This window comes from Haliotis rubra, unplaced genomic scaffold (genome assembly GCF_003918875.1).
Source record: "Haliotis rubra isolate DU_JTF1 unplaced genomic scaffold, ASM391887v1 Scf355, whole genome shotgun sequence".
Taxonomy (NCBI): Eukaryota; Metazoa; Mollusca; class Gastropoda; order Lepetellida; family Haliotidae; genus Haliotis; species Haliotis rubra.
Window position 1 is genome coordinate 280,622 of NW_025767030.1, and position 21,039 is coordinate 301,660.

The 21,039-nt window shown below is 41.4% G+C and overlaps 1 protein-coding gene and 2 long non-coding RNA genes across 4 annotated transcripts; 2 read left to right on the forward strand and 1 right to left on the reverse strand.

The window, feature by feature from the left end:
- The first annotated feature begins 7,336 nt into the window (after positions 1–7,336).
- Positions 7,337–12,494, forward strand: LOC124285232. Of its 2 annotated transcripts, none has more exons than XR_006900758.1 (4): positions 7,337–7,718; positions 9,219–9,470; positions 10,990–11,217; positions 12,047–12,494. It is a non-coding gene; the product is annotated as an uncharacterized LOC124285232 (long non-coding RNA). The 2 variants fall into 2 exon arrangements; XR_006900757.1 differs by having other exon boundaries at positions 7,342–7,718; positions 9,219–9,460.
- Positions 9,486–10,441, forward strand: LOC124285233. The gene is made up of 3 exons (XR_006900759.1): positions 9,486–9,918; positions 10,029–10,272; positions 10,390–10,441. It is a non-coding gene; the product is annotated as an uncharacterized LOC124285233 (long non-coding RNA).
- A 1,690-nt stretch (positions 12,495–14,184) lies between the features above and the next one.
- Positions 14,185–21,005, reverse strand: LOC124285212 (gamma-secretase subunit pen-2-like). The gene is made up of 4 exons (XM_046721399.1): positions 20,889–21,005; positions 18,929–19,006; positions 17,447–17,551; positions 14,185–15,444 (listed from the first exon to the last, which is right to left on the reverse strand). Exons 2-4 carry the CDS (start codon positions 18,987–18,989, stop codon positions 15,305–15,307), a joined length of 306 nt encoding a protein of 101 aa, XP_046577355.1. The 5' UTR covers positions 18,990–19,006; positions 20,889–21,005; the 3' UTR covers positions 14,185–15,304.
- Positions 21,006–21,039: the final 34 nt, after the last annotated feature.

Genomic DNA, 21,039 nt, shown 5'->3' on the forward strand with positions numbered 1-21,039 from the left:
TGTCATACTTATCATACACACACGAATCCCGTCATCATTATACACACATTAACCCTGTCACACTTATACACGAGCTCTGTCATACTTATCATACACACACGAATCCCGTCATCATTATACACACATTAACCCTGTCACACTTATACACAAGCTCTGTCATACTTATCATACACACACGAATCCGTCATCATTATACACACATTAACCCTGTCACACTTATACACAAGCTCTGTCATACTTATCATACACACACGAATCCCGTCATCATTATACACACATTAATCCTGTCACACTTATACACGAGCTCTGTCATACTTATCATACACACACGAATCCCGTCATCATTATACACACATTAACCCTGTCACACTTATACACAAGCTCTGCCATACTTATCATACACACACGAATCCCTGTCATCATTATACACACATTAATCCTGTCACACTTATACACGAGCTCTGTCATACTTATCATACACACACGAATCCCGTCATCATTATACACACATTAACCCTGTCACACTTATACACAAGCTCTGTCATACTTATCATACACACACGAATCCCGTCATCATTATACACACATTAACCCTGTCACACTTATACACAAGCTCTGTCATACTTATCATACACACACGAATCCGTCATCACACTTATACACACATACTTAATACACTGTCACACTTATACACAAGCTCTGTCATACTTATCATACACACACGAATCCACACACGAATCCCTGTCATCATTATACACACATTAACCCTGTCACACTTATACACAAGCTCTGTCATACTTATCATATACATTAATCCTGTCACACTTATACACAAGCCCTGTCATACTTATCATACACACATTAACCCTGTCACATTATACACGCTCTTCATACTTATCACTTATACACAAGCTCTGTCATACTCATCATACATTATACCGTCATTAACCCTGTCACACTTATACACGAGCTCTGTCATACTTATCATACACACACGAATCCGTCATTATACACATTAACCCTGTCACACTTATACATTAATCTCTGTCATACTTATCATACACACACGAATCTCCATCATTATATTACACATTAACCCTGTCACACTTATACACGAGCTCTGTCTGTATCATCACACACGAATCCGTCATTATACACACACATTAACCTGTCACACTTATACACAAGCTCTGTCATATCATACTTATCATACACACACGAATCCTGTCATTATATACACATTAACCCTGTCACACTTATACACAAGCTCTGTCATACTTATCATACATACACACACGAATCCTGTCATCATTATACACACATTAACCCTGTCACACTTATACACGAGCTCTGTCATACTTATCATACACACACGAATCCCGTCATTATACACACATTAACCCTGTCACACTTATACACGAGCTCTGTCATACTTATCATACACACACGAATCCCGTCATTATAATAATACTGTCACATTAACTCCTGTCACACTTATACACACGAGCTCTGTCATACTTATCATACACACACGAATCCTGTCATCATTATACACACATTAACCCTGTCACACTTATACACAAGCTCTGTCATACTTATCATACACACACGAATCCTGGCTCATCATTATACACACATAATCCTGTCACACTTATACACGAGCTCTGTCATACTTATCATACACACACGAATCCCGTCATCATTATACACACATTAACCCTGTCACACTTATACACAAGCTCTGTCATACTTATCATACACACACGAATCCCGTCATCATTATACACACATTAACCCTGTCACACTTATACACAAGCTCTGTCATACTTATCATAATACACACACGAATCCTTGTCATCATTATACACACATTAACCCTGTCACACTTATATACACGAGCTCTGTCATACTTATCATACACACACGAATCATTATTATACACACATTAACCCTGTCACACTTATACACGAGCTCTTATCATACACACACGAATCCTGTCATACTTATCCCTGTCATACATACACATACTTAATCCACACGAATCCTGGTCATCATTATACACACATTAACCCTGTCACACTTATACACGAGCTCTGTCATACTTATCATCATACACACACGAATCCCGTCATCATTATACACACATTAACCCTGTCACACTTATACACAAGCTCTGTCATACATTATCATACACACACGAATCCCGTCATCATTATACACACATTAACCCTGTCACACTTATACACAAGCTCTGTCATACTTATCATACACACACGAATCCCGTCATCATTATACACACATTAACCCTGTCACACTTATACACAAGCTCTGTCATACTTATCATACACACACGAATCCCGTCATTATACACACATTAACCCTGTCACACTTATACACGAGCTCTGTCATACTTATCATACACACACGAATCCCGTCATTATACACACATTAACCCTGTCACACTTATACACGAGCTCTGTCATACTTATCATACACACACGAATCCCGTCATCATTATACACACATTAACCCTGTCACACTTATACCCTCCGTCATACTTATCATACACACGAATCCTGTCTCTTAACCCTGTCACACTACGAGCTCCGTCATACTTATCATACACACACGAATCCGTCGTCATTATACATGCAACCCTGTCACTTACACAACCCTTATCATCACACACGAATTATATCACACTTATACACGCTCTGTCATACTTATCATACACACACGAATCCGTCGTCATTATACACACATTAACCCTGTCACACTTATACACAAGCTCTGTCATACTTATCATACGTCGAATCCCGTCATTATACACACATTAACCCTGTCACACTTATACACGAGCTCTGTCATACTTATCATACACACGCGAATCCCGTCATCATTATACACACATTAACCCTGTCACACTTATACACGAGCCTCCGTCGTACTTATCATACACACACGAATCCTGTCATTATATCCACACATTAACCCTGTCACACTTATACACGAGCTCTGTCATACTTATCATACACACGCGAATCCTGTCATCATTATACACACATTAACTCCTGTCACACTTATACACGAGCTCTGTCATACTTATCATACACGAATCCTGTCATCATTATACACACATTAACCCTGTCACACTTATACACGAGCTCTGTCATACTTATCATACACACACGAATCCCGTCATCATTATACACACATTAACCCTGTCACACTTATACACGAGCTCTGTCATACTTATCATACACACACGAATCCCGTCATCATTATACACACATTAACCCTGTCACACTTATACACGAGCTCTGTCATACTTATCATACACACACGAATCCCGTCATCATTATACACACATTAACCCTGTCACACTTATACACGAGCTCTACGATTACTTATCATACACACACGAATCCTGTCATCATTATACACACATTAACCCTGTCACACTTATACACACGAGCTCTGTCATACTTATCATACACACACGAATCCTGTCATCATTATACACACATTAACCCTGTCACACTTATACACGAGCTCTGTCATACTTATCATACACACGAATCCCTGTCATCATTACTTACACATAACCCTGTCACACTTATACACGAGCTCTGTCATCATATCATACACACACGAATCCGTCATCATTATACACACATTAACCCTGTCACACTTATACACGAGCCTGTCTATCATACTTATCATACACACATTAACCCTGAATCCACGAGTCATCATACTATACACACACATTAACCCTGTCACACTTATACACGAGCTCTGTCATACTTATCATACACACACGAATCCCGTCATCATTATACACACATTAACCCTGTCACACTTATACACGAGCTCTGTCATACTTATCATACACACACGAATCCCGTCATCATTATACACACATTAACCCTGTCACACTTATACACAAGCTCTGTCATACTTATCATACACACACGAATCCCGTCATCATTATACACATTAACCCTGTCACACTTATACACAAGCTCTGTCATACTTATCATACACACACGAATCCCGTCATCATTATACACACATTAACCCTGTCACACTTATACACAAGCTCTGTCATACTTATCATACACACACGAATCCCGTCATCATTATACACACATTAACCCTGTCACACTTATACACAAGCTCTGTCATACTTATCATACACACACGAATCCCGTCATCATTATACACACATTAACCCTGTCACACTTATACACGAGCTCTGTCATACTTATCATACACACACGAATCCCGTCATCATTATACACACATTAACCCTGTCACACTTATACACACAGCTCTGTCATACTTATATCATACACACACGAATCCTGTCATCATTATACACACATTAACCCTGTCACACTTATACACGAGCTCTGTCATACTTATCATACACACACGAATCCCGTCATCATTATACACACATTAACCCTGTCACACTTATACACGAGCTCTGTCATACTTATCATACACACACACGAATCCCGTCATCATTATACACACATTAACCCTGTCACACTTATACACGAGCTCTGTCATACTTATCATACACACACGAATCCCGTCATCATTATACACACATTAACCCTGTCACACTTATACACGAGCTCTGTCATACTTATCATACACACACGAATCCTGTCATCATTATACACACATTAACCCTGTCACACTTATACACAAGCTCTGTCATACTTATCATACACACACGAATCCGTCATCATTATACACACATTAACCCTGTCACACTTATACACGAGCTCTGTCATACTTATCATACATACACGAATCCCGTCATCATTATACACACATTAACCCTGTCACACTTATACACAAGCTCTGTCATACTTATCATACACACACGAATCCCTGTCATCATTATACACACATTAACCCTGTCACACTTATACACGAGCTCTGTCATACTTATCATACACACACGAATCCCATTCATCATTATACACACATTAACCCTGTCACACATTATACACAAGCTCTGTCATGAATCCTGTCATCATTATCATACATTAACCCTGTGTCACACTTATCCTGTCATCATTATACACACACATTAACCCCCTGTCACACTTATACACAAGCTCTGTCATACTTATCATACACACACGAATCCCGTCATCATTATACACACATTAACCCTGTCACACTTATACACAAGCTCTGTCATACTTATCATACACACACGAATCCCGTCATCATTATACACACATTAACCCTGTCACACTTATACACGAGCTCTGTCATACTTATCATACACACACGAATCCCGTCATTATACACACACGAATCCCGTCATCATTATACACACATTAACCCTGTCACACTTATACACAAGCTCTGTCATACTTATCATACACACACGAATCCGAATCCTGTCATCATTATACACACATTAACCCTGTCACACTTATACACGAGCTCTGTCATACTTATCATACACACACGAATCCCGTCATCATTATACACACATTAACCCTGTCACACTTATACACAAGCTCATACTTATCATACACACACGAATCCGTCATCATTATACACACATTAACCCTGTCACACTTATACACAAGCTCTGTCATACTTATCATACACACACGAATCCCGTCATCATTATACACACATTAACCCTGTCACACTTATACACGAGCTCTGTCATACTTATCATTATCACACACACTGAATCCCGTCATCATTATACACACATTAACCCTGTCACACTTATACACGAGCTCTGTCATACTTATCATACACACACGAATCCCGTCATCATTATACACACATTAACCCTGTCACACTTATACACAAGCTCTGTCATACTTATCATACACACACGAATCCCGTCATTATACACACATTAACCCTGTCACACTTATACACAAGCTCTGTCATACTTATCATACACACACGAATCCCGTCATCATTATACACACATTAACCCTGTCACACTTATACACGAGCTCTGTCATACTTATCATACACACACGAATCCCGTCATTATACACACATTAACCCTGTCACACTTATACACAAGCTCTGTCATACTTATCATACACACACGAATCCCGTCATCATTATACACACATTAACCCTGTCACACTTATACACAAGCTCTGTCATACTTATCATACACACACGAATCCCGTCATCATCATACACACATTAACCCTGTCACACTTATTTAGGATGCACTGGTCTTGTTACCCGGCATGTTTTTGACACAAGACATTGTCGTGGAAGTACATCACAAACACAGTCAAGTCATTAACTGGCGGGTAAAAACATGTCATTTCTATACTGAACTAAACACTGCTCTGGTCGGTAGAAACATGTCACTCCCATATGTCAGACTGGAAGACTGGGTCACTTTGAAATCTCGTTCATTTTATCAACGAATACCGAGCTTTCTCCGACATAATTAATTCCACAGTCATGTGATGCATGCACAAGAACGCCGACTGTGGCCGACAAACAGTAAAGGGACGTGTGGTTGTTCAGGATGTAATACTGCCGGACAACTTTCACACAAAGAAAGGGGCGGTGGGGTAGCCTTGTGGTTAAATCGTTTGCTTGTCACGCCGAAGACCTTAAGACTCAGTTTTTTTTGTGTTTTTTTAGGTAGTAACACCACTCTTTCAAAATTTCAATTTTTTTGTCCCCCCTCATTTCTTAATAAGTGTACTACCCCGTCGCCGAAAAACCTCAGTTGTGCGTGCGACACTAAATAAACTACGTTACGCAAAGTCGAAAACATCACATACCAGAGAGGTACTCAACAAATACTTGATAAAAGTTTGTATTATGCAGTAATGTAAATGAAATGCACCTACAAATTCCTTTAAATGACACCAAGACCATTGCCCGGAGTCACACACACATATTGAGTGAATTGTCAACATAATTTTTTAGGGGTATAGTCTGGGCTGGAGGGGTATACTTTGGCCTGGTCCAGAATATACCCCCGGGGTATAAACTTGGCTAGCCTATAGTTTACCCCGGGGTATAATCTGGTGGGGGTTATTCTGGGCTGCTACACCGGGTTCGATTCCCCACATGGGTACAATGTGCGAAGCCCATTTCTGGTGTTCCCCGCCGTGATATTAAAATTGCTGGAATATTGCAAAAAGCTCACTCACTCACATATAGAACAATAGGATGACGTCACAAGCATATTTTGTGAGATACTTAAATCTCCGAGTATGATCAATTGGTTAATGCGGGCCTCAATCCCCTGTGAGTTACTAGGCCATTGCCTGCTGCAGTCGATAGTATGAGCATAGTACGACTGTGTGCGGAGACCTTGTTGTGTCCATTAACAGTGGATACCTGGAACAGTCGGTGTACATCGGTGTCTCCCGAGATTCGCCTGTGACTGTGCATCGCCATCATTATTCTTGTCGTAATGTGGCACAACACCACGCCATGCCGCCAGCAGCTGTGAGGGCTCTGTATTGCAGGCAGGGACGTTACGAGAATATATGTTAACGTTCCTCGTGCACGCCTCGCTGTATCTGCACGGGGAGAACGTGTCTAGGCTGTACTGATCGATAAACGGATCAATGTGCATCAGACCGGCCGCCACGTCCTCTTCCCTCTCAAGAAGGGGAGCACTTCCACGCCAGACTGCGTCCTTCGCCACCAGGAGTCGGCCGCCATCTTCAACATTGGTATGTTATGTTATCGAGCTGTGTCCAGTAGCGGCGGTAGTTGATTGGCTGGTCTGTGTTTCTTCTCAGTTGATATCTACGTGTGTTTTCTGTTTCTGCTTATTTTATCATTTACGTTGAGTGAGGCGCATTCGTCTTGGTTACAGCAACGAGTCTACAGAGCAGGGTCATTGACACCGACGTGTAGACAGTGTATTAATAATTCTAAGGTGTTCAATAAGTGAATCATATCGCGCTTTATCGACCGTGTTGCTACGGGATCAATGAAATGTGTACTAAGTGAACCAAACCGATATAAAATACATAAACGCAAATACACAGCTCATTGACTACATTCCATAAAAACATATCTGACAATACAGCGTCGATGTCATTATAATCGAACACCACAGAGTGCACCAGTAAACTGTCATCGTGGCGATATGAACCCGGAGACAGTCGAAGGCGTGCATGCAGGCCTCATAAAATGAGTGAGTTAAGTTTTACGCCGCACTCAGCAATATTCCAGCTTTATGGCGGCGGTCTGTAAATACTCGAGTCTGTACCAGACAATCCAGTGGACAACACATCGATCTGCCCAATTGGGAACCGATGACATGTGTCAACCCAGTCAGCGAGCCTGACCACCCGATCCCGTTAATCGCCTCTTACGACAAGCATGGATTACTGAAGGTACATTCTAACCCGGACCTTCACGGGTCCTCATAAATGAATTAGTTTGTCTCCGCCTTGTGACCGTCAGTGGATCCTGTGTCGGTAACTAACGCTGCAATCCAGTCAGTGGTCCCAATATATACATCTAGACACACACAATGGGTTCTCTGGGCTTTATTTTCAAAATCTTATGCGCGATGATGAAAGTAGCAACCTTTGCGGAAATTTAATCTTGGCTTTGAACAAAACTATACCGTTAAACTGTACGCGTAGCAGCATATCTATAAATAATAAAAACTCAAAATCATCGGTAAGGGACCGTTCTTAATTTATAGCGGGGTTGGGGGTGAGGAGGATTTTAAGGTGGGGCCACCCATTTTGTTCTGGGGAGGTAGGTAGGGGGTCATCAAGACTTGCACATGTACTAGGGGCAGCATTGATTTTGTACATGGCATGCAGGGGTGGGGGAGGAGCAGGGTGTCCGTGTTTGGATGAAGATGTCTCGGCAGAACGGGGGCGTACAGGAATATATGTATGGACACGATGCAGGAGTGGGTCACTATATCAAGCACCTGTAGGTGTCCTCGTCTCAGAATGAGGACGTGGTCAGTGTATGTATAAGACAGCATCAAATACATTCATATGCAGAACAGTAAAATATAGTTTTCTGTTACAGTTTAACACTGTTAGCCTACAGCCAATATGATTTGTCATTACCAGCCATTTATCAAACATGACAGATCATAATAATCTGTACTGGCGCGTGCATTTATTGTCTGATTAGCACGAAATCTAAGGATTGTTTTTTGGTGTACGTTGACAAGGTTAGGGGGGTTTACGTTACAGGATGGCACATTGTCGTCGGGACCAATGGCGTCTGGCGGTGTTCCTCCTCGTCATGATGACGTGTGAGTGTGTGCTGATCTACGTCGTGATGGAAAGCGAGCACGCTGCTGCAAGACGGGCGGTTGTGTCCAGATACGAGAAACGCAAAGCAGTACCTGCCTTTACGACCGCTTCACAGACCACAACAGGAAGTCTTCTCAAACAGGTTCTTCTCAGGGACAGACAGCTTTAATGCTTCGAAGGTATTCACTGGTAATGAATAACAGTTATTCACTCATCCTTAATTAGTAATGTGAGTGTACCTGATGGTGTGGTTATAGAACTGACAGCTGTGGTACTGATAAATTGACACGAGTACTACGTATATACATATTGTCTTGATTTCGCAAACAAGACAGTAATTTGGCTCAGCATGGAAAGAAGCATTTCTGTGCACTGTCAACCGCTTACCCCATCCAATGGTGAGTGTTACGTGTATAGTCGGTGAGTGTTACGTGTATAGTTGGTGAGTGTTACGGTGTATAGTTGGTGAGTGTTACGGTGTATAGTTGGTGAGTGTTACGGTGTATAGCTGGTGTATAGTAGGTGAGTGTTACGGTGTATAGTTGGTGAGTGTTACGGTGTATAGTTGGTGAATGTTACAGTGTATAGTTGGTGAGTGTTACGGTGTATAGTTGGTGAGTGTTACGGTGTATAGTTGGTGAGTGTTACTGTGCATAGTTGGTGAGTCGGTGAGTGTTACGTGTATAGTTGGTGAGTGTTACGGTGTAGAGTCGGTGAGTGTTACGGTGTATAGCTGGTGTATAGTAGGTGAGTGTTACGTGTATAGTTGGTGAGTGTTACGGTGTATAGTTGGTGAGTGTTACGGTGTATAGTTGGTGAGTGTTACGTGTATAGTTGGTGAGTGTTACGGTGTATAGTTGGTGAGTGTTACGGTGTATTGGTGAGTGTTACGTGTATAGTTGGTGAGTGTTACGGTGTATAGTTGGTGAGTGTTACGGTGTATAGTTGGTGAGTGTTACGGTGTATAGTTGGTGAGTGTTACGGTGTATAGGTGTGTGTGTGTAGTTGGTGAGTGTTACGGTGTATAGTTGGTGAGTGTAACGGTGTGTAGTTGGTGAGTGTTACGGTGTATAGGTGGTGTGTAGTTGGTGAGTGTTACGGTGTGTAGTTGGTGAGTGTTACGGTGTATAGTTGGTGAGTGTTACGGTGTATAGGTGGTGTGTAGTTGGTGAGTGTTACGGTGTATAGGTGGTGTGTAGTTGGTGAGTGTTACGGTGTATAGTTGGTGAGTGTTACGGTGTGTAGTTGGTGAGTGTTACGGTGTATAGGTGGTGTGTAGTTGGTGAGTGTTACGGTGTATAGGTGGGGTGTAGTTGGTGAGTGTTACGGTGTATAGTTGGTGAGTGTTACGGTGTATAGTTGGTGAGTGTTACGGTGTATAGGTGGTGTGTAGTTGGTGAGTGTTACGGTGTGTAGTTGGTGAGTGTTACGGTGTAGTTGGTGAGTGTTACGGTGTATAGGTGGTGTGTAGTTGGTGAGTGTTACGGTGTATAGGTGGTGTGTAGTTGGTGAGTGTTACGGTGTATAGGTGGGGTGTAGTTGGTGAGTGTTACGGTGTATAGTTGGTGAGTGTTACGGTGTATAGTTGGTGAGTGTTACGGTGTGTAGTTGCTTTGCTTTATGCTTTTGAAACACGCTAAGGATGTTTGATTACGTTACAAGGTCCGGGTAGTTACTAAAACATGTTGAAAATGTGGACTATAAACAGGTACACGGCTCCATGTGTGGGGATGCTGCTGGATCTGCCCGTCACTGTGGATGGGGCACATGGCTGTCTCCAGATCGGCCTGACTTCAAACATCGCAATACAAGTAGCGGCCACACGGTCTACCCTAGTGTAGACTGGACACGTCTACCTCCATGTACAAGGTCGCTCTGGATGATAGAGTGCGTGGCGTAATATCAAATCATTCCTCTCCCAGCAACGAAACTGCAGGTAGGTTTCTGTATTCAGTACTGGCCCTTGGGTACGTTTTCCTGTACAGAGTTGGACCTCGTGTAGCATTCTCAGTACAGGGTTGGACCACGAGTATGTTTTAATGTACAGGGTTAGACCTCAGGTAGGTTTCCCTATACAGCTTGTCAAAATAGGTGACATGGATGTCAGACTCAGTAGTTGCACACCATAGTTTTTCACAGTATCAATGTGTTACCATTAGCCATGGCAGAGAACGTTATGGCTCCATACCCTGTCGATTATAGGCGATGTCGGCACAAACGCCACACTGTTTACAACTGACATGGCGGGATGAGGTCTTGTGATTCTGAAGTCAACGTCTCTTACTTGCAGTAGTCCTCAAGGACTCGCCAGCACTCGTAGCACGTGCATATCCGAAGGGTACACAAATCATACAAACATAATTATATTAGAATATAAAAGGCTATGTGAGAGTAGGAAAGGTATTGTTATACTTTCTTCCATGTGTATATATATCATCATATCCCAATGCATAAATGACACTCGTTTGACGAAACTTTCTCCAGTATCTACACTCAGAACAATATGTGCGTGTGACTGGAATGTTAACGGCCGGGGACGCCGGGTGTACAGATCCTCCTTGTCCCTGGCATGCCGTCTGCCGCCTGACAATCTGCTTAGGTCGGCAATTCTCATGGACATGAATAATCTGCTCAGCTGGTCATATTTGACTAACTTTACATATCTCTACAAGTGTACACGGCAAATAGTGATATGAAGAATTACTGATGACAATACGGTAAAACATGGGGAACGGCTTGTCATAGCAATGTTTTTTCTGTTACAGTCTGACCAGACCACCACTGTCAGAGGTTGGCACTTCAGTAGCGGTAAAACATAAGGGCCAGGAATACCCGGATGTGATGGTTTTACCACTCTTGGATTCCATTTACCTGCAGCACAAGTGCAACACTGAATCTCAACTACTGTGATAAACACATTTTCTTTCATACAAGTGGTTTATACATCGGAATGTTGAAGGCACACAACAGCAACAGCAGCAATACAGCACAATATCTTCTATCGAGGCGAATAATGGCACCATATTTTGGTTGTTGCTTTTTCTTGCAATTTGTTATTTCATTTTCTTATATGATTGTTTTGATAAAGATGTTTTTGTCTTTAACATGATGATATTCCATTTTGTTGTGCATCTGCCGGGCACACAGTTGTCTGAACAATAAAGATGATTGGTGCATTGGTGACATTTACAAGAAATACATTTGGTTGATGTAGTTGATGTGTTGTTATATCTACAGCATCTGTCTGTCTGCCACAGAAGCTGTCCCGTCTTTATTATACTACTTTAACCCAGGTTTGCTTCCATGCCCCAAGTCGACAGGAGCCCTTCTAACGAAGTGGCTGAGGTTTCACTCTGACAGGAGTATACATACTCTGACCTACCATACGTGTAGAGGTGGGTAGGATGGTGGATAGGTCTGGGGAGAATGTCAACCTCTGTATGATTATAGTGAGAGTTGATAGTTTGATGGTACAGCTGCACTATAACACAGGACAGATCTCTGCTAGACACTGTGTCTTCATACTGGTTCTAATGGTACAGCTGCACTATAACACAGGCCAGATGACTGCAAGACACTGTCTTCATACTGGTTCTAATGGTACAGCTGCACTATAACACAGGCCAGATGACTGCCAGACACTGTCTTCATACTGGTTCTAATGGTACAGCTGCACTATAACACAGGCCAGATGACTAGCAAGACACTGTCTTCATACTGGTTCTAATGGTACAGCTGCACTATAACACAGGCCAGATGACTGCCAGACACTGTCTTCATACTGGTTCTAATGGTACAGCTGCACCATAACACAGGCCAGATGACTGCCAGACACTGTCTTCATACTGGTTCTAATGGTACAGCTGCACCATAACACAGGCCAGATGACTGCAAGACACTGTCTTCATACTGGTTCTAATGGTACAGCTGCACTATAACACAGGCCAGATGACTGCCAGACACTGTCTTCATACTGGTTCTAATGGTACAGCTGCGCTATAACACAGGCCAGATGACTGCCAGACACTGTCTTGTCTTCATACTGGTTCTAATGGTACAGCTGCACCATAACACAGGCCAGATGACTGCCAGACACTGTCTTCATACTGGTTCTAATGGTACAGCTGCACCATAACACAGGCCAGATGACTGCCAGACACTGTCTTCATACTGGTTCTAATGGTACAGCTGCACTATATAACACAGGCCAGATGACTGCCAGACATTGTCTTCATACTGGTTCTAATGGTACAGCACTATAACACAGCCAGATATCTGCAGACACTGTCTTCATACTGGTTCTAATGGTACAGCTGCTATACACAGGCCAGATGTCTGCCAGACACTGTCTTCATACTGGTTCTAATGGTACAGCTGCACTATAACACAGGCCAGATGACTGCCAGACACTGTCTTCATACTGGTTCTAATGGTACAGCTGCTCAGCTATAACACAGGCCAGATGTCTGCCAGACATCTGTCTTCATACTGGTTCTAATGGTACAGCTGCACTATAACACAGGCCAGATGACTGCCAGACATGTGTCTTCATACTGGTTCTAATGGTACAGCTGCAGCTATAACAGCTGCACAGGCCAGATGATGTCTGCCAGACACTGTCTTCATACTGGTTCTAATGGTACAGCTGCACCATAACACAGGCCAGATGACTGCCAGACACTGTCTTCATACTGGTTCTAATGGTACAGCTGCACTATAACACAGGCCAGATGACTGCCAGACACTGTCTTCATACTGGTTCTAATGGTACAGCTGCACCATAACACAGGCCAGACACTGTCTTCATACTGGTTCTAATGGTACAGCTGTGGTATAAACACTCAAACACATGGTGTTATATACATTAATGCTTATTCCTGGCTGACAAAATTGAGATGGCAAATGACAATACACAATTATCTTTATTATATCACAATGGAACCACTGATCTAGAGCATCTAGTACCAGCAGTGTAATAACACCAGATAAACCTTGGTCCCTCAATTTGCTGTTGTAGTTTGAAGAGCTACTGCAAGGTGTGATATCTTCTAGATGGTTAAAAATATTGCAAAGTAAAACCTAAACAAAGATATACAACGGACTGAAAAGAGTATAAGTGAGGGAAATGTGAGTGTCAGTGTCAGGTTATTGTAACACATACTCAACCATGACAATATGGAATCATTTATTCTTCCTGGCCAGCCAGCAGAACTGAATCAGTTGTAGACTGTGACTTTTGCTGATGACATCATCATCCTGAAGGAGAGTATTTGTTTGAAAGTCACTTCTTTCTCAAATCATACAGTAATCCTCACTTAGAACACAGCTGTTCCATAAAATAAAACTGTGAAATATCATGTTGTGGGTCCTAGATTATTTATAACGTGTGTTGATATAACAGGCAAAATAACAGTGCTTCATATGAAGTTAAACCAATATTCTGAAATTATACTATCAATCTTTCAATGTAAATTCATGTAGACATGACTGTGTGGTGATTTTGAAATCTTATCATGGATGGTCCTGCATCGAACACAATTTGGAAGGGTTTTTTGTGTGTGAACAGCACACAGTGATTGGCTAATTGGTGATGATGGAGATGGCCCGATAGGTTTATACCTGTGACACAGAACTACCATAGTCTTACTTCTTCTCCAGTCTCATTGTAGTGAGGACATTATATAATCTGACTATTCAGTTGGTAACCTGTTGAAAGTGTTCATTTCACACTCTGGAACATTGATTGCTTTGAAAAACACAAAGAAACGTGTGGCCATGCAACATACCAGTATTCATTTTCCATGTTTCAGGTAAACCAAGTTTGTGGGCCAGACACTTTCTTAGGTACCTATGTTACATCTATATAAATTGTTACTCTCCGTTTCATTCTTCATTCATTCATTAGATGACATATATACAGCTTTGTGATGTCTGACAGGAGTCCACAGCCCCACGTGTCCTGCTACCAGCAAAGCACTGAATCAGTGGCCTCCTCTGTGTCTACAGCAACCAATCAGTGGCCACTATGGCTCCCCTTTAGGAATGATGAAAGACATGTAGTCAGCTGTTGCTCCCCACGATGCCCGGTTCAACTGGAAGATGACCACCCATGTGACGAGGGCAGCTGTCCATATCACTGTCCCTATCAGTGACCGGATCACATCTGTAACATGCAACACAACACAATCAGCTACATCTGTAAATGTTATACTAGCTGATCTTGTAACCACTATAGGGAATATAATCTAACTTCAGGACACTACACTTTGTTCCCTGAGTGGCTGGACACAGCAAAGTACAACAATAGTGGTGGGCACTGTTTACATATATATATGTGTTGATATTTCACCACAATAAGCTGGTTAGCCTGAAAGTGGTTGGTTCAGGGCCCTCTAAATAACGTGGTGAAACATGGACAAAGAACAACAGATTAAAAAGTGAGTGTAGTTTAGTTTTACGCCACACTCAGCAATATTCCAGCTATGTTGTGGCAGTCTGTAAATAAATGAGACTGGACCAGACATCCAGGGATCAACAGCATGAACATCAATCTACGCAATTGGGATACGATGACATGTGTCAACCAAGTCAGCGAGCCTGACCACCCTATCCCGTTAGTAGCCTCTTACGACAAGCATGGGTTACTGAAGATCAATATTCTAACCGAGACCTTCACGGGTAAATTAAATAGCATGATGTGACCGCTGAAGACTGGGAAGACTAATGGACATAAACTTCTCTATCCTTCAACCTTAGGGGTGAAATGGTATACCACGATATTAGTAGAACTGCAGTATTTTGCCTTCAGTTTGGTATACCGTAATGCAATCCAAAATTTCTATCATAAAATGGTAGGTTTGTTCATTCAAAATCACAAAGATTATGGTTATTTCTTCCCATGTTATTAATTAATGTAAGCTTTGGTTCTTGTCAAATTTCTGCATTAACCGAACCGGACCGAACCGAAACGGACCGAACAGAAGACCATGTACCGCAAAAGTACCATACCCCTATTCAACTGTGACATTTATCAAGCCAGTTAATGATATTCTGGTGTTGAACAGAATTTGTTGGCCCATCTGGTGTGGGTTACCTTTTCCTAATTTGTTACACTGCTTGTAGTGTTGTTAATCTGTGTCTACATAACCTCAGACTTATAAACTTTTATTGTCTTATATCAGTGTGATGCTTCATTAATAAATTATTATCTTATGTTTCTGTTAGATTCAGATAAGGGTTTCTCAATGTTTGAGTGTTTTTGTCGACAACATGACTTTAAATCACTTAGGACATTATGACAAATGGGGCTGCTCACTCAAACTCCTGTAAACATACACTGTTTCTGAAGATACATCACAGTTCAAATGTACAATCATGGATTAATTTTAAGACAGAAGTTACATGATAGTGAGATTATTACCCTCCTCAGTCAAAAACAGGCTATTAGGTGTCTCTTTGTTATAAGGCTCAAGTACTAGATGGGACGCAACCCAAGCAGGTACTACAATTTGTACTTTACAAAAAATACAATCCCTAAAATAACCATCCTTGATAATCTCCAGGGTATACGTTATGATAACTCTCCACTATACCCTGGATGCATCTACGGCTCGGCACGATGATTTTATTACCTCCCTTTGCTGGATCCACATTCTCACAGTAGCCAATCAGATAAGCCACCGTTACAACCGAGCTTGCCAGTGTCAACAAAAGTAGCGGTCGCAGCCGCCAAAGTTTGTTCGCAGTGCGACTCAGATTTGGGGGGAAAACATACAGACAAATTGACAGGTCTGAAACCTTAAAAATATATATGCAAGAACTCCTTCTTTCAGAGTATCTGCAACAATATATTATTGTGTTGACAAGGTTATTCGGTTAGATAATTTAAAAAGCGAAAGTGAGTTGTGATTGGTACGCTCAACTTCCCTGATTGGATAAAAAGCCAACCAAGGAAGGTAATAAAATCATCGGGACGAGTCGTAGATGCATCCAGGGTATAGTAGAGAGTTATCGTAACGTATACCCTGGAGGTTATCGAGGATGTAAAATAACAAGTTACATCAAACTGTCCAATATGTCACATGAAGGTGCTTTTGGTTATCAGAAACATGTACTGAATTCATTCACAAGTTGTACACTGAATGCCACTGACAAATTAGACATACATGTTCTGATCTGTTTCTGTTCCTCATATGGGGGCTTCCTGAATGCTTCGTTGAAAAACCAAAAGAAGTTGATGAACCAGAGAAATGGCAGCAATGCAAAACCCCCTGAAGAATAGAAAACAACATAGGTGATAAGTCACTTCCATGTTTATGTAGACACTTTCTGCCTTTATAATTCACTGCAGCAGATCTTAGAAGTAGCAAAAATATATCCAAAGTACATTCTAACTAAAGTAAGATAGTCCACTAGTTTGAAATCAGTGACAAACTGCACAGTAATGTATGTACATATACAAAAAGTATATATATGACAAACCTAGTACATCCAGTTCCATGTATCAACTACCACTATGTTTAAACTATGTAAATCTAAGGCCTAAGCCAAAATAATTACTTGTTTGCTATGACATTGCAACTAATTGCTCTTGGACAAAATGGGGCAGTGGGGTAGCCTAGTGGTTAAAGCGTTGTCTCGTCACGCCGAAGACCCGGGTTCGAATCCCCACATGGGTACAATGTGTCAGGCCCATTTCTGGTGTCCCCCGCCGTGATGTTGCTGGAATATTGCTAAAAGCGGCGTAAAACCAAACTCAGTCAGTCAGTCAGTCTTGGACAAAACAGCACAAGAAACACTGGAGTGTCAAGGGTGAAGCAAGGGTTTAACGTTCTGCATGAAGGGGCTGTACAACATGGTCTGATGCTAGCACAGCAACAATTTGTCCATCCTCGATAATCTCCAGGGTATACGTTACGATCACTCTCCCTGGATGCATCCACGGCTTGGCCCGATTATTTTATTACCTCCCTTTGCTGGCTTTTTATCCAATCAGGTGTCTAAGCTGGGAAGTTGAGCGAACCAATCACAACTCACTTTCGCTTCTTAAATTATCTAACCGTTTAAACTTGGCAACACAATTGATGCACAGGTACTCTGAAAGAGGTAGAAGGAGTTCTTTCATATGTTTTTAAAGTTTTAGATCTGTCAATTTGTCTGTTTTATTTCCCCCAAAATCTGAGTGGCACTGCGAAGAAACCTTCGAGACTCTGACCGCTATCTTTGTTGACACTGGCAAGCTCAGATGTAACGGCGGCTTCGCTGATTGGCTACTGTGAGAATGCGGAGCCAGCAAAGGGAGGTAATATAATCATCGGGCCAAGCCATGGATGCATCCAGGGAATAGTGGAGAGTGATCGTAACGTATTCCCTGGAGATTATCAAGGATGCAATTTGTCCAGATGACCTAATACATTGAAAACTTTAAATAATGAACATGAGTCCAGTGGTAGTGGGAGATGTTCCTGCACATGAACAGAAGTAGATGATTAATCTAGTACTCATTCGCATTTATACTTTATCCTATCTCAAGTCCTTATTTAGTCATCTCATGTATTGTTCTTGTCTCAAACAAGATCATATTTTAAATAAAGACTATTTGACTTAATCTGGGTATTACAGTCGCAGTCCCACATCAGGTGTCTTACCATGGTAGTACTTTCTACACAAGTCCAGCTTATCCTCATTCTTCACTCTCCGCAAATCCATAGTAGAGAACGTCCAACCTGTCACACAAGATACAACGTAATGTTAATTACATTATGAGATAAAGTGTGTCAAACTTTGTTGAAATCCCTGATCTAAAAGAAAAACAGTCATCATCTCCAGCACAGCTACTGAACCTGAGAGAAGGAAAAGTCAATTCATATTTTCTTCAGCAACCTAGAAAACACGCCAGTGAAATCAATTCAATTTGGTCCACTTTGAGCCACTAGGTCACAACACACTTTCCAAAATAATGAAAATAATATCCATAGAATCAAATTTGTGCACTGAGTACTATCTCTCTCCTTCCTGGGGTACAGTCTCCTAACCTGGGAAATTGGGTTGACTGGTGCTCAATACTGGTCAACCTGGGCCCCATTCCACAAAACCCCCATAACATAGACTTAAGACTGTCATAGTGCTCCGATCAGGTACAGACAAAATTTCTTTGGACAAAATCCCACACCAAAATGACCAACATAGGATAAAATCCCAGTTTCATGTTATTGCTACCCTTCTGTCTGGCACTGGCCACAACATCAGATTGTGTTGATTTATGCTATGAGTTTGCATTGAATCAGGTTATTAGGGCTTATGTACATCAATAAATATGTACAAAGGTAGTGATGTTCTAGAATGATGCTTCAGATGCTTACATGTACCATGAAAATATACCAAGATGATGCATTATGTTATGAGATTACGTTTAATCATGTTATTAGTGCTTATGATCAATACTGCTTATTTATGAGGAAAAATATCTAAAAACAATAAAATGTATGTCATTGTTCACATTGTGGTCATGTTGTCCGCAGTGTGCAGACATTTGGTAAGAGCTCCTCCCGTTCCCTCATACCAAATAACATGTATTATACTGAAAATATTAACAAAACCTAACACAACAATTACTAGAGAACTCACAAAAATAACTAAAAGCCCAAACAATAAATACAATATATATAGGTCCGTCTCCTATTCTCGAGGGTTTCCTATTCTCGCGGTAAACACATTTTCTGCCGAAATCGCTGATGCATGACACTTAGCGGTTGTTTACATCACCGACTGGTAACTAGGAAGTGGACCAAGTCTGTGAGTGATCAAATTCTTGCAGTGTCACGAATATTGGGGAGTTTATACCAACTTGGACATATTGTTACTTTTTCCCGCCCTTTCCGGCAGGGTTGCTCTTACATAAACTCAATAACGTTAATTCCTGGTAATACCGCGTGAATGGGAGAAGCCTCGTTTCGTCAATGGCGGATCGCATTGTTTATCACCGGGCTCACGAGTGGTAATTCACCTGATGGATCTGGTAGCTGATAGATGTAGATGTTAGAGGAGAAGATCTTTCATTTAAAAACAGCAAGCATTAATACGATAAGAATTGTTTGTGTTATTTTTTCAGCCAATATCCGTACCGCGAGAATAGGAAACACTTTCCTATAGGGTCGAACCACGGTGTATGATAAGGGCCCCAGGCACGGTAATGTTACAGAAAAAATATGGGGAAACGGAAGGAACTCTTTCCAGACATTTTGTCTGGGTGGGATATGTGTGGGTGGTGGTTAGCTGGTTATCACACTTCCGTGTATGGCTGGATCGTCAGTTTTCTGACGGCTGTGTTTACTTTCCCTGTAACAAGCTAGGTGTGTTGGATCACACAAACATTGTTATTACTCGGATGATGGTTAGTGTTTCAGACACAGTTTTCTGTTATGTTTAAGTTAGTGAGATTTTTTACAGCTGGATATTTAATTTTCCTGAAACAATTGCCTCTTTAGCCTTTAGGGTCCGAAAACCCATATAACAAGGGTGATTCAGGAAATTCACACCAAATCTGAAGTTAGTATCGGAAAATTGGTTCTGTTAAATTCAATTAGTACCAAACTTACACACACTTACCAACAAAATGCAAATATTATACACTCTTCTTTAATTTTGCATTGAAGGAAGGCAGTACAACTTCCGTCGTATTTACCAAATGATGTCACCATAACCTGTTCAAAACGTCATTGAATTGGTAGCGCACGGAAAACCTTGCGCAATTTATCAA

Bases quoted from the DNA above. Each gene is read 5' to 3' on its own strand.
- LOC124285212 (XM_046721399.1), bottom strand. From the start codon at position 18,989: ATGGATTTGCGGAGAGTGAAGAATGAGGATAAGCTGGACTTGTGTAGA. The intron at 17,552-18,928 runs GTAAGACACCTG...TCTATTCTTCAG, and splicing joins GTGTAGAAAGTACTACCATG to GGGGTTTTGCATTGCTGCCA. The intron at 15,445-17,446 runs GTATGTCTAATT...TGCATGTTACAG, and splicing joins ACAGAAACAGATCAGAACAT to ATGTGATCCGGTCACTGATA.